The sequence below is a fragment of the Pseudopodoces humilis genome, chromosome 2 (genome assembly GCF_049639895.1).
Source record: "Pseudopodoces humilis isolate 2021_Gansu_Grassland_sample_001 chromosome 2, ASM4963989v1, whole genome shotgun sequence".
NCBI classification, from domain to species: domain Eukaryota; kingdom Metazoa; phylum Chordata; class Aves; order Passeriformes; family Paridae; genus Pseudopodoces; species Pseudopodoces humilis.
In genome coordinates, this window is record NC_142201.1 from 62,768,759 (window position 1) to 62,782,329 (window position 13,571).

The 13,571-nt window shown below is 43.0% G+C and overlaps 1 protein-coding gene across 1 annotated transcript in view; it reads left to right on the plus strand.

Moving 5' to 3' along the window:
* The first annotated feature begins 701 nt into the window (after positions 1-701).
* The window catches only part of FAM124A (family with sequence similarity 124 member A), a 38,253-nt gene continuing 25,383 nt past the window's right edge, over positions 702-13,571 (plus strand). The window contains exons 1-2 of the mRNA XM_005516778.2: positions 702-814; positions 11,481-11,512. Coding sequence (XP_005516835.2) covers positions 756-814; positions 11,481-11,512 — 91 coding nt within the window. The 5' untranslated portion in view covers positions 702-755. The remainder of the gene's footprint in view (positions 815-11,480; positions 11,513-13,571) is intronic.

The following is a 13,571-nucleotide window of genomic DNA, read 5'->3' on the forward strand; positions in this document are numbered from 1 at the left end:
GGCAAGATCTCGGTTCAGGCTTACATGGGTGGATATTTGTATTTCTGTAAGTGGTGGAGAAGTAGATAGCTGTTCACTTCCAAATATGAAATAAGTAGGCATGCATGGCATGATGCAGAAGCACACCCACAACTTTTTCCTTCACTCTCACCTTATAGACACTACCACTCAGCTTTCCTACATCAGCATTCAAAATACTTCTACCAGTCTTTTTGCATCATTACAGAAATTCTCATCGGCTTGGAACCACGCCTGCTCTGTGTGTAATTTCTAAGTTATTGTATTCGATGTAATGAACAAGTGCCAGGCAGCACTGAGGGAGGCTGGAGAAAGCTCAGCACAGTGAAAGACTTCAAATAAAAGGCTGTAACAGCGGATGTTCCAAGACCGGATTGACAGCGAGGACGTCCATACATCCAACAGCCTCTCTTAACTTCCACTGGACACGGGGGGCTGCGCCTTTACCCTGGAAACACTGCGGTGCCCCGGCGCTGCAGTAGTTTGTGGGCCGGCAGCCCGTGCCGGCGGTGTCGGGTGCCGGGCTCTGCCCGCGGGCCGGGCGCGCCGCAGGCAGCGGGAGCGGGAGCGGGAGCGGGAGCGGGAGCGGGAGCGGGAGCGGGAGCGGGAGCGGGAGAGGGAGCGGCGGGCGGTGCCTCCCGCGGCGCGGGGCGGGGGCCGCCCCGCCGGAGCTCCGGCTGCCCCCGCTGCCCTCGCACACGGCAGGGCGGGCGCGGAGACCCCCCAGCCCCGGCGCCATGGAGAAGCAGGCCGGCGGCGAGGACGAGTGCGTGGACTCGGGAGCGGAGACGGGCGGGTGAGTGCGGGCGGCTCTCCCGGGCCGGCGGCGCCGCTCCCGCCCGGCCCGCGGGGCTGCACTTGTTGCCGGCGCCCGCCGCCGAGCGCGTCCCGGCAGCGGCGGGGCTGGGCTGGGGCTGGGGCTGGGGCTGGGGCTTCGTGTCTCGGGCAGAGCTTCCCTCCAGCAGCATCCCGCTCAGCGCCGAGTCTCCCTGCCTCGCCTTTCCTGTCCTCCTGGGACTCGGTCCGGCGTGACCCCCGGGGAGGCGGGAGGCATCTCTCTGCTCCCACTGCCCCGGGGGGATTCGCGTTCCCCGTCGGTGAAGCAGTCCTCCTGCTACACACGGGGAGGACGGCACGGAGAGGTCGTGGCTGTGAGTTCGAGCTCCAAGGCACGCTGTGATGGCTCGGCGGTGCGGCCAGCTCTCAGGGCTTGGTGCCGCATCACCCCTGTATCCCAGGGGATAGACCTAGCCTCTCCTTCTGGCAGTGACACCCAGACAGCATCAGGCTGTCTGATGAGAGAGCTGACTCCTTAGAAGGACTGTTTAGCAAGTTAGATTTGCAGGCACCCTGAAAGTGTTTTGCTGTTGTCATGATTCTCGTTGTGATACCATGCTGGCCTGTGAACTGCTGTAAACTTTGCTGGTAGTGTCATCTCAGTCAAGGGGACTTTTTTTTTTCCCCTGGCTCCATGACCCTGCTGCCAGAGGTGTGCTGTGTTTTTTTAGCTGGATGACTTCTCCTAAATGAATGGAGCTGCAAGGATTATCCATGGGATCTCCCATTCAGCTCACACCTTCAGCCCATTTCTGTAAGCGAGAAAGGGAAGTGTTTTCAAGCCTGTCCTACATGCTGCTGCCACGGTATCTTGTCAGGAATGGCAGCGAGCCTTTGCCCCTCCTCCGGCTCCGGAAGGGCAAAAGGAGGTTGCATGCTCCTGCTAAGGCTATTCTTTCCTGAGTCTTGTCCTCCCTTCTTGCTCCTCCAGCTGTTTCTCTCCAAGCTTTTTGCCTGGTGCATCTTCTTTGGCCTCTAGTCTGACTCTTGCAAAACTGTAAAGCTATTCTTTGCACAGTGGTGTCAGGTGCACAACACCAAAACTGAAGTAGCAATATTACAGATAAAATTTAAAAGATGAAAATGGCATATGGTGATTTTTTTCATACATCCAGCTAGTAATCCAAATAATTTTTTAATCTCTTTTGTAGTCTGAGAAGTTAAGGATTTTTCCCATCACCTTGTATTGTGGGCACATCTAACAGTAAAAGCTTTAAAATATTTTATGTGGCATAAGTTCCAAGGAAAAAAATCCAGGCCTCTTTTCCAGATACAGATTAGTCCCTGTGAGGGACGTGGGTGAAAGGAAGACAAAGTAATCAGTGAACTCATGCCTGGTTCAAAGCTCAAAAACCCCTTGACTGGTCAAGTCACTCTTAATTTGCTGTGTTTATCTGGAATGGAAAAACCTGGGTTTCCTTGGGACAGGCACTTGGAAGGATTTGACCCAGCTGGTGACATTAGCCTTTAGACCTTGGGGACCAGCGTGACAGCTGCCTCTGTCTGGTGTTGATGAGGTGCTAAAGCTGGCGATTTTATGAAGCATCTCTGTCCCATACATGACACTGGAAAGTATAGGTCAGTGGAAGAGCCTGTCTGAGGAATCTGAACAAGGACACATGGCAATTAATAACTGCAGTGCTTTGGACTGATGTTTATTTTGAAAAGCAACGTGTCTCTGCATTTCAATTATTATTTTTAGTTTTGTTTAGCAGCTATTTAATTCTGATAAACATGTTGCGTATGTCTCCTTCACAATGTTTATATTTCAGCTTTCTCACCAAACCAACTGTTCACAAGCACTTGCTTTTCCCGCTAACCAGAGCTGCATTTTGCTTTGTCTCAGTCCCATCACAGCTATTGGTAAATTGAACTGTATTCCTTTTTCTCTAATTACTCAATGGTAAAAAAATTAAAAAAAAAAAAAATAACTATTCTTAGCTTCAGCAGTCATCTTCCGAAAGAGCAAGGAGGAGCAGCCGTCAGAGAGATTCAGTAACAGTTTTGCATGGAGTGGTCCCTTTCTGTCACTCAGGGAACAATAGTGGATAGTGACTGTAGTAAATCCAGGCACTGCACACCCTTGTCATCTCAATGATTGTACGTAATGATGTGTGAGCTCTTACACGGAGCCTGGGCTGCTGAAGCTGCTTAGAGCAGCCGACAAATTTAACACATCAAGTACTCCACAGGGCATATGTTGCTTAAGGTTTTGTTGTGGCTGCCAGCTACAAAAGCCGGCAAAACTCTCTGCGAGATCAATTACAATTCAAACCCTTCATTTTCCTAATCCTTTGGAAAAATATGTTCCTCTTACTGCATTTGCCTTGGTAAATAGGGTTGGCAAAGAGTCTGCTGAGCAAAAATAGCATATTTGGAGTTCCTGAATCCAATAAGAATGGATTGAGCTGGTTTTGTCAAGTACCTAAATAAAGGGTGTAGAACGTATAAGCCAATTAGTTTATATTGGCTGTTTATTAATGAGATTTGAAATAGTTTGGCAATCCTTGATCTGAGAGACTTTGCCTATGCAAGTTGTAGCTTCTCAGGAAACATATTTTGGGAGTTTTTAGTATAAAAAACCTTATTTAATCTACTACTGAAAACTCTTGGTCCAGAAATATGTGACACAGAACTTTCTCTGGTAATAGTTTTAGTAGTGAATTTGTACTATAAAACCCAACATTTTAGGAAGAATAAAAGTCTTTCTTTGGTTGAAAGAAAACAGAGAGGAAAAACAAGTGGAAGAAAGATTGAAGGGAGGAGAAATGTGTATGTTTACAGAACTGTAATTAAATGGCAAAGAAAAACACCAAAGTGAGAAAAACAACCGTTACTTAAAATGAATTGTAGAAATACTAATTTTAATGTCTTCTTCATTTTACAAGCCATGCAAATGCTGTTATTTCACTGTCTTTGAACAGCAGAGCAAAGATGACAAAGTAAGACAATTCTGGAAGTTGTTAGGCATGCCTGATTGTGAGGCAACGAGACAGATTGGCTACCACTGGTATCAAGGACAAAGCATCATCTTCATTCACTGTATTCAGGACTGGTATCCCAAGTGAATGTGGAAAACCAGGTAGTTTCTCAGTTCTAAACATTAGTGTTCGAAATATTTCAACATCCATGACAGTTCCCAGCAGAAGTTCACTTGTTCAATGAGACAGCTGTAAGAGCCCATGTCTTAAAAGGTTCACGCTTTAATCCTTAGCTTACTGATTGTCTCAAAGTTTGCCTAAACATGTAGGTTTTTTCCTCACTTTAAAGTAATTTAAAATTTTGTGACTTTATAACTTTTAATTTATTTGAATTTGCAACTCATCCACTTGTATTTCAAATAAATTATTAATCTTTTTAGAGAAAGTGGGGAGGCATTGCTGAAGTACCAGGTGGGGAGGTTTTTTGTATAATTAGTTTAAGATGTAAATATTGATGATGCAAACTGAATTAAGTAGTAGTTAATTGTTGAGTATTTGATGAATTTTAGGGAGCAAGGAAGGTTATAGTATTTTTTGGTAGTAGGTAACAGCAACAGAACAGTTCAATAAGATATAGAGAAATCCATTGCAAAACAGAGAAACGATAGATGTTTGAAGTTTATGACACTGTACCATGCAGCAGGTATTTGTAACATATTTTAGCAAAATCCATTTCTGTTTGGTCACAGTTAATTTTCATGGTGCTTGTTGCCTCCTTTATATTTTCTCCTGTCCCTCATTCCTCATATTAATTTTGCAGAGATTATGTTCATTCTTGGAGTGTGCTATACTTCTTTGTTGGTTTTCCTTATGACTTTCCCTAGCTGCATGTGTGGTCCTGGCCAAGTCACAAATTATTTGAGACTCTGTTATCTCTTAAGCAGATCAAAAAAGCCTTTATATAATTGTTGCAGTTCAGTAAAAGGTGTGAGGTTCTAAAGCAGAAAATATACTTTTTAGTAGAAGATAAGTCAGGCTATTTATATTTATATCTATATCTAATTATAATATAGTATTAAACATATATTATATATATAAGATATTAAATACTCATATTCTAAGTATTACAGTATAAAGATATAAATTATATATTGATATATATTATATTTAATATAAATATATAGATATGACTAAATAATATATTGAAATGTAATCTATATTAAATATAAATATGAACACACACACCTATATATATATATAAATAAAAAGTTGTACCCCACTTAGAGGTAAAATATCAAGAATACTGTAATCCATGTATGTCCTCAGTCAGAATGGGTCACTTAAATTATCAAATGAATAGCTGAATGGTTTATTGGGGTGAGAGGCTGCTTTCATGTCTCATGTTTCTGGCTTTAAGGAATTCAACACTCATGACTTTTATGGCAGTCCTTCAAACTGACATGTCAGTCTCCTGTCACGTATCTCATCCATCTATGAGAAATTCTCAGGAACACAAACCACTGTTGTTGAAAGCTATTTTAAGGCCTTTTTTTACCTTGGGGCTTCCTTTGTTTTGGTTTGGGGTTTTGGGCGTTGTTTTGCTGTGGGGTTTTTTGCTGACACTTTCACTTCATATGTAGACCCATCAGTCCAGATATGTCATGATACTCAAGTTGTCTCTGATTTGACATTCAAATAATGTAAAGTTGAGCTGTTTGTCACAAACTGGGGTTGAGGCACCATTTCTAACCAGATTTACTCTGTGAAGCGAAGCTGTTTGGTTGGACATTGGGGCAGGCAGACCTGCAAGTGCCAGGCACTGGAGTGAGGCACAGAAAGCAAGGCTGAAGCAGACTTTAAATCACCTTCTGCAGGCCATGAGCTCTATGCCGATATCCGTAATTTTTAGGTCCCAGCAAGCGGCGAGGTTCACCTCAGCTGAATGTAGGTGTGTGAGGGTTTGATGTTTGGTATAAATCAGGCTTCTTCTGTTGTTAATTAAGAGAACCAGGACCTCAGGAGAATAGGTCAGCCCCTAGCCTGGATAACATGCCACCTGATGCCTCCCTCTGGGAGGGCTCTGTGAAGAATCAGTGAGCAGGACGTGCAGCCAGGTGTGCTCACTAAAGCACAGGGTGGTCCTGCCTCATCAGGGGCTTTCTGGAAGATGACAAGCAACTTTTCAAACCTTATACAACAAAGGTGTCTGTCCCATGAGGTCTCAAATATTGCTGTTGGTAATAAGCTCTGGAGTGTAGTGGTGAGAGCCTCCTAATGGTAATCTGTCTCTTTGTCACTTTCCTAGAAATTCAGAGCAAGGAGTTTAGAGACAAGTTGTTGTGAGTAATTCCATTTCATCTTGAGTGCACAAGCAGAAGTACCATGAGGGTGCCAGATTTGTGCTGGACTGGTGAAGCAGATTGTAATCTGACCTGCAGGAATTTGGTGAGAAGAAACCCAAGACAGAGCTATAAAACCAAATCTTCTAATTCGTTCCTGGGGCTTTAACTGCTATAAAATACTCCCATGTGCCCTGTGGAGCATTTTCTGAGGGAGGGAAGGAAAAGAAGCTGTTAAATACAGTACTTAATATGAAACAGTGAAATGTGCCACAACTCTAGGTAGAGAAGGCGTGGGAAATGTGACTCCAGCAGGTTCCATTCCATCAGTCCTAGGCAAGCAAAGGATGCAGAGAGCAGAAGAGGTTGTTAACTTTCCACTATTTCTTTTGGGGAGTGGGGTTAATGAGCCCTTGCAATGGAGACCATGGGCATATCGGGGTATAGTATTATGTTAGAATTACTTGAGATGTGTTTGTTTTATACAGCAGGCTGCCTTTGGAGATGTTGCACATCTCAGAGACCTGGTTCCAGCCACGCCAGTGCTTTAAACAGCACACAGGGGTGTCCCTGAGCACAGGACAGAGTTGTCCACATTGTTGAATCCTTAAAATGGTTTGATGGCATCAGTTTGAATGGGGCCATTCAGCTCTCCCCTACGTCTTTCCTGGGTATGTTTTATCGTGGGCCAGGAACTTGTTTTGCCACGTTGCCATGGTTTGGGGATCATTCCCAGCAGACTATTGCCAGGATGTTTTGGAAGGCGAGAGGTTTTACTGGTGCAGGTGGAGACTATTTCACGGCACTTGGCCTCTGTCCCAGGCAGTTCCCTTGGGAGTGTTTGTTTATGGCTGCAGCTGTCAGTGCTGGAGCTGTGTTGAGGTGGTGCTGTGCCACAGCTGATCCGTGTGCCCAAGGAACCCAAGCACCCAGTGATGCCGGAGTAGCTGCATTGCTTGTGTGAGCCAGAGCTGTAAAATAGCCATGTTCTTACCCAGAGAAGCAGGCTTACAGTGTTTTTATGTACCATATTCAGCAATAGTGCGAGTTGCACTAGCAGCTTCTTGCTGGAACTCAGTGGAATGCTTCCCTCTCTTGGATATTTTGAGGCTCTGGATCAACAATCAGCAGTGGGAGGTGCACACAGATCTCAGAGGATTGTTCAGTATCTTTTGTGCTCCTGATGCTCTTACTATGTCTAATAATGCACAAGTCTGATCCTTCAGTGGTGGTAATGAGAGCTGAGGTCCCACCTTTATGACAGACTTCCACATTCCTGTTTGAATGTCTCTTGACATCTTCACAGCTCCTCTTTGCTGGTGGGCTGACCATTGAGCACACATTCTTTGCAGACTGATGTGTCTTTTGACTAAGCTATAAGCCTTCCTTTTCAGTACCTCACACTGTTTCAATACCCCGTTTGATAATTTTTCTTCTCATTATGTGCCTATAAAGGGAACAGTCCTTTATTTTTTTTTTCCTTTTATCTATAATCTATCAGCTATCAGAGGAAATAGCTTGCTGCAAGGCCTGGAACCTCTGAGCCCCAGTGTGCTCCCAGGTGCCACCATTAAAGCACATGAGTGCTTTACTCTTGAGTTATCCTATTGAGAAAATCCTCTTCCAAGGGAAATGATAGAAGCCAATGCTCAGGATGTTTAAAACAGGAATGAAAAGAACAGAAAGGAATACAGTTACTTGATGTCCAAGAGCCTGTATGCCCCAGGAGATGTTTATTTCAGTACTTGATTTTTCTAATGCATGATTTTGTCAAAGGGTATGTTGTGTGTGCCAGTCTAAAAAGCTTAAAAAACTTATCCTAGCTTCAGAATTTTGTGTCTTAAATAGCTGACTGTAAAGAAAATAAATTTAATTTATAAGCCACTTGCCAATGCATGCCATGAATCTGAATGGTTTCGTCTAATATTTTGAGAACAATAATAATTTTACTAGCACTGGTTTTTTTTTTGTTCTCAAGGACTAGACTCAAGACAAAGAAAGGAGCTGGAGGGAGAATGAAAGGTGATTCAGGTTGTCCCTGAGAGCATACAGAGAGACTCATATCCATCCCATTTGGTTTTAGACACATGGTCTAGGGTTCTACATTAGAAATGTGGCTTCTGTAGGCTTCCTGTCTAGACAAGAGCTAGGGAGAGATACTTCAGACCTCTCTTTTTTATTGACAACCAAGGGAGCTTAGGGAGGGTACAGCCCTCATTTCATTTTCTGAGCTTGACATGAGCCTTTTAGCCTAATTACCCTTTTTATTAATTTGTGGATGTCAGTTATGCAACAAACATGAATTAAATATTAGCTTGAACCACAATGGAACTACAAAAAAACTCCTGCAATACAATTCTAAAGCCTGTTAAAATGTGTCTGTGCAATTACTCTCCCAGCACACTGTTGTCTCCTCCTTTCTCACCCCCTATCTTTTTCTTTTTCCTCTTGTTTCATTTGTCAGGTCCTGCCTGTACACAGACTGCTACTCCCTCAGTTCAGGATTCATTAATTCTCCATGTCCTATAATGTGCCTGCAGCACTTTGGGATAATAAAATAACAGTGTGAAGTAATAGAATGCTGTTCCCACTTGCAGTAAGCAAAAGGCAAAATGTTGTCTTGCTTCCATCCGAAATACAAGCAGTGCAGATTCATTTTGAATTAGCTGCCAACTGCTGAACACAGATACATTGAAGGACAGCCCCAGGCTGTTTTCAAACAGAAGTGCAGACTAAATGAATCCTTGCTTGGGATGCTTGGAGGCAGCTGGATGTATATTGCTTGCCTCTAGGCTTATGGAGAATGACATGTTGCACAGTTTTCACACCCTTTCAAATCTACATGGTGCCAAGTGACACTGATGTGACTTGCTGCTGAAAATACTGTGTGGTTTTATGGCCTGCATAGCAGTTATCCAGCCCCTGGCATCACTTCCCCTTGGTCCCTGCCTAGAGCCAGACCAGTGGTGTGTACATTGCCCAGCAGTAGGAACAAGAAGCTCTCCTTCTCTGCTCATGTTGATGTCCAGGTGTTAGAAAGATAAATTAGAATTTATCAGTCAGTAGAATTGCCTTGGTAAATTTTAGGGCTTGATGTGCTTCAGTGGTCTCAGATGTAGGGGGAGGTTAGCAAAGCTTGGGAAGAGGGATGTACTGCTGATAGTGGGCACAAAGAATGCAGAATTCATAGGGCACAAGAACATTTGGCAGAATTCACAAGATAAAGAAGAAACTAACAAAGCCAACTAATTTCAGCAAACTGTGCTGAAGTCGGCTCTAACTGGGTAGAAAGCAATTTTGTCAGGGGAGATTGTGACCGTCAACTCCCAACCCACTGACTCAGGGGACAGGCTGATGATTGGCATGACAAGTGAGAGAAACATGTAGCCATCAAAGGTAGAATACTGATCAGTAACAGAACTGTATGGCTGGTAGCCAGTGGACCCTGTTTTCTTTGCTTGCTAAAATGTGGTGTGGAGCTTTGATGATCGGGGAGCCAGCCTGTTGTGGGCCACACCAGCTTCTAGCTTTGCACAATTTAGTCAAAATAAGTGGGAATATCTCGTCTTGGTGTGTAAATTTGTGCTGCACACGGGGCAGTGAGTGAGCTTACATTCAGGACAACAGTGTCATTACTGCCTCTGCCCTTCCCAGCTACATGAGGGTCCTGGGGTTGAGGGGTAGCACTTGATTCATGGAGGAGGTGCTGTAGAGCAGCTCTGTATGGGGTGCCTGAGAGTGGCTGCTAATGCCATAAACCTCTGGTGTCTGCCAGTGGGACAAAGATGTGTCCTTGCTCCTTGGCCTTATCAAAGTGGCTGGGGGTACAGGAGTAGCAAAGAAGAGTGAAGGAGAGCTGCAAGCCCCCACCAGCAACTCCTTCCCCAGACCTTTTCCAAAAACTATGAAAACCTCATGGCACTCTGGTATTGGTGAATCCTTTTTTGTGAGTTTTGTGAAAAAATTCAGGTTGTGTCATCTTTCACTAGTCCAGCAGGATTGGCAAGAGTTGGGGGTAGTTCCTCAACATCTTCTCACCCAAACAGTAGTTTTGGCATCTGGTCTGCAGAGTACTGAGTGCAAAGCTGTGAAATATGGGGATGACTGTAATTGCTTTTTCCTTCTGCAGAGATATGTCCATATTAAAATCAAAAGCAGATACTCTAGATATGTGGGATTGGTGTCCTTTATTGCCTTGCTTGCCTGAAAGCCCAGAGTATGAGGGTTTCCTGAGAATATGCTTAGATGGTATCTACTTCCAAACACATCTCTTGGGAGTCAAGGCTCGTGTGGTTTCTTTAATTCAAAGCAATGTTGCAAATTTGCTGTAACTATTACAGAAAACAAGCATTTAGGTTTGAATCCAAGAGCTGTATCAAGGCTCCCAAAACAAGCACTTTGCCTGTTCAGGGCACTGCAGGGCACACAGGCCATATGTTTATGGTGGCAGAGTGCTCTGGTGCGCATGGGGTCTGTTTTGGGGATGCAGCAAGTGTGAGGGTAGAGGCTGTGTAGCTCCAAATCTAAACACTCAAAGGTCTTAGATATGGCATCAGCAGTGGAGTTTGGTGGGGTTTTTTTCCCTTAAATTTTAAGTGATGGCATGTTTGCTTTACCTTATTATTTCTGAATCTTCAGGATATGAATGGGCTATGTTTTACTCAGCTCAGAATGAAGTTTTCAGGAGTTTGGAGTTATATGCAACCAAAAAATTAGTTGCACTGTTGCTTAAAATACTTAACTGCTCTGACTTTTCTCACAGATAATCCAGTGTGCACTGAACTAGAACCAATGGCTGTATAGTTTTACTGAGATGTCTTCAAGAAGAGAACAGTCTACTAAAGCAAAAAGCTTTGTTGTCTAAATGTTTATATTTTGGCATTCTGTTTTTCTCCTTCTCTGACAGTTGTGACTGTAGAACTATAAAAATTCTACTCATCAAACAGAGTTCTCTTAAAAAGATGTCCAAAAACATGATCTGCAAAGCAACATTTAGAGGACATAAAGTGAGGAAGGAGAGGGGCTGAGTCAAAGCCCAGTAGACTTCTATTCCTAACCTGTGTCTGATGCAGACTATTTCTTCCTTATGGAGAACCTTCTGAGCTTTTATATTCACACCTAGAGTTTGGTAGCATGAATAACCCCTAGATAAAACCATAGTTAATTTACTCATTCTACTTATATATTTTCAAAATTCAGTTTTTCTGAAGCAGCATTCAAAACCTCTTCCAGTTATTCTCTTAGCACAAAAAGAGTTCTAGATGGGCATCAAACTATTTCAATAAGCACTGTGTGTTAGTTTTGGTAATGTTCACATTATGTCTTTTAGATTTAATACATTCTAATTAAAATCTTTGTCTTGCAGGTCTGAGTACAGCCGTATGTCCTCTACCAGCAGTGAGTATAACTTTGAGATTCTTTTTTTAAATTGCTTATTATATTTTCCTTTGTTCTGCTAATATTTATTAACAGCAGCCTGGTGTTATTGACAGAGTTTGCTTTGACACAGTAAAGCCTCCATTTCTTCTCTCCAAATACAAACCATGTGTAAAGTCCTAAATATTGGCGCTCACAAGGATGCAAGGCAAAATGAGAACAAAATCTACAGACACTGTGTGGGCCAGTGTGAATGGGCCCTCAGGCCAAAGGAGTTTGCAGTGGTGAATGTCATTAGAGCTGGGAATGCAGGAATAATTGAATGTTTATTGCAAGCTGATCCAACAAAGCTCTTCAGAGCCACTCTAGTGAAGCTGGTTTCTTATTTCAGAGATGGTAGATGCTCTAGTAAGTGCCACAGACTTTCTAGACTTTCTAGACACAGTCTTTCTGTATTTACAATGCCAGTTGATTTTCAGGTTTTCCAACTGATAAAAGACAAATTCCTGTGTCTGGATTATTTTTTCTTGAGTTTTCACCAGTGCAAAATGAGCAACAAGGAACACTTTTCACTCCATCTACTTCCTTAGTTGTAGAACACACTGCATCTGCAGCATTTTGAAACGTAATAATGCTTATTCATGCATGACTGCTGCTATCTCTTCCTGTCCAAGTGCAAAGTGATGTCTGTCTTCCTGATTCACACACAGACTGTGAGCTTTATTTATGCCAAGCAAGCACATCAAAAATTCCTAGATGACAAGTTGTGTTTTATAATCTGGATCTTTAAGCACCATGAAAATCAGAGGGGAAGAAAGCTGTCAGTTTTTTTCTCGTTCACACATTCTGACTGAAGTGTGGAGAGGGTTATTTTCCATCTCCCGTGGTCTTCACTGAAGGGCTTTAATTGATTTCAACAAGAGCTGGATGAGACAGCATTCGTAATGTCTGACTCCTAAGCTGATGTGACTAGCAAGGAACTCACTGTCTTTCCTCCATCTGCTCAGTGTGTGTGTGTCTGAGAAAGAGAGAATTTAGTGCAGCTTTTTCCTAAATTCTGTTGTTTAAATAGACTTCTGGATTCTCACTGTCAGGCATAATTTTTGAAATGATTGGGAGGCAAAATCCAAGCAATCAGCTTCTCAGTGATAGCGAAAGCATATTGGATTTGCCTGGTTACACCAGATGTGTGGCACACCACCCTCTCAGCTCACAATTTCAGATGATGGCTTGGGGAATATGCTGCCAACTTCTTCCACTTTTTGGGTGGTGACTCATACTTACTTGCTTAAAGGAGGCAGATTGGTTCAAAAGACAAGGTGCAAGTAGAGTATTCCTCATTTAAAAATTTGGTTTGAACCCCTTAAAAACTTTGCGTGACTGCTGTACATTTTACAAATAAAGGTAGCAAATTGCATTTGTATGCCTTGGTTTTTATTAAATGAGGTGTTTCCACGGGGAATGAATCTTTTGTTACGTGGCAGCTACAGTGTGTCACATTAGCTATGGTCTCCTCAGTGTCTTCCTGGCTGCTGCTGTCCAGTGTATGTGGCAATTGCAGTTGTGTTTCAACACCAGTAATTTGTCAGTACAAGGAGGTATTATCATTCCAGCAAAGACACACAAGTTCAGGAGACAGAAAAGTCTCTTTCTCTTTTCTGCTTCCAAGGCAAATTATAGTGATACAGCTTCACAAGTAGCAGTATTTAACTTCGCCTTTTGAGGGGTTTGTGTGGTTGGTTTGGTCAGACACTGAAACAGTAACAGAAGGAGTTGCATGAAAGAATTTTGGTAAAATAGAAATACTTTCATGTCAGAGGCTGGTCATGGGTATGTAATGCATTTCAAAGATTGTTGGAGAAGAAACATTAAAAAAAAGGTGATTTGGACATTTTAGTTTCTTTGGGGAAAATATTCAATAAGTGGTACCATTCACAGTGCAGAAAGCAACCTAATCAATGATGCTGTTAAGCCCTAGTGTAGCACAAAGTAAGCTGTTGTAAATTAGGAAGGAAAGAATCTCCGTTACCTGAAGCTGCTTCACCTGAAGCAGCTGTTCTAATGGAGTTTATCTAAATCA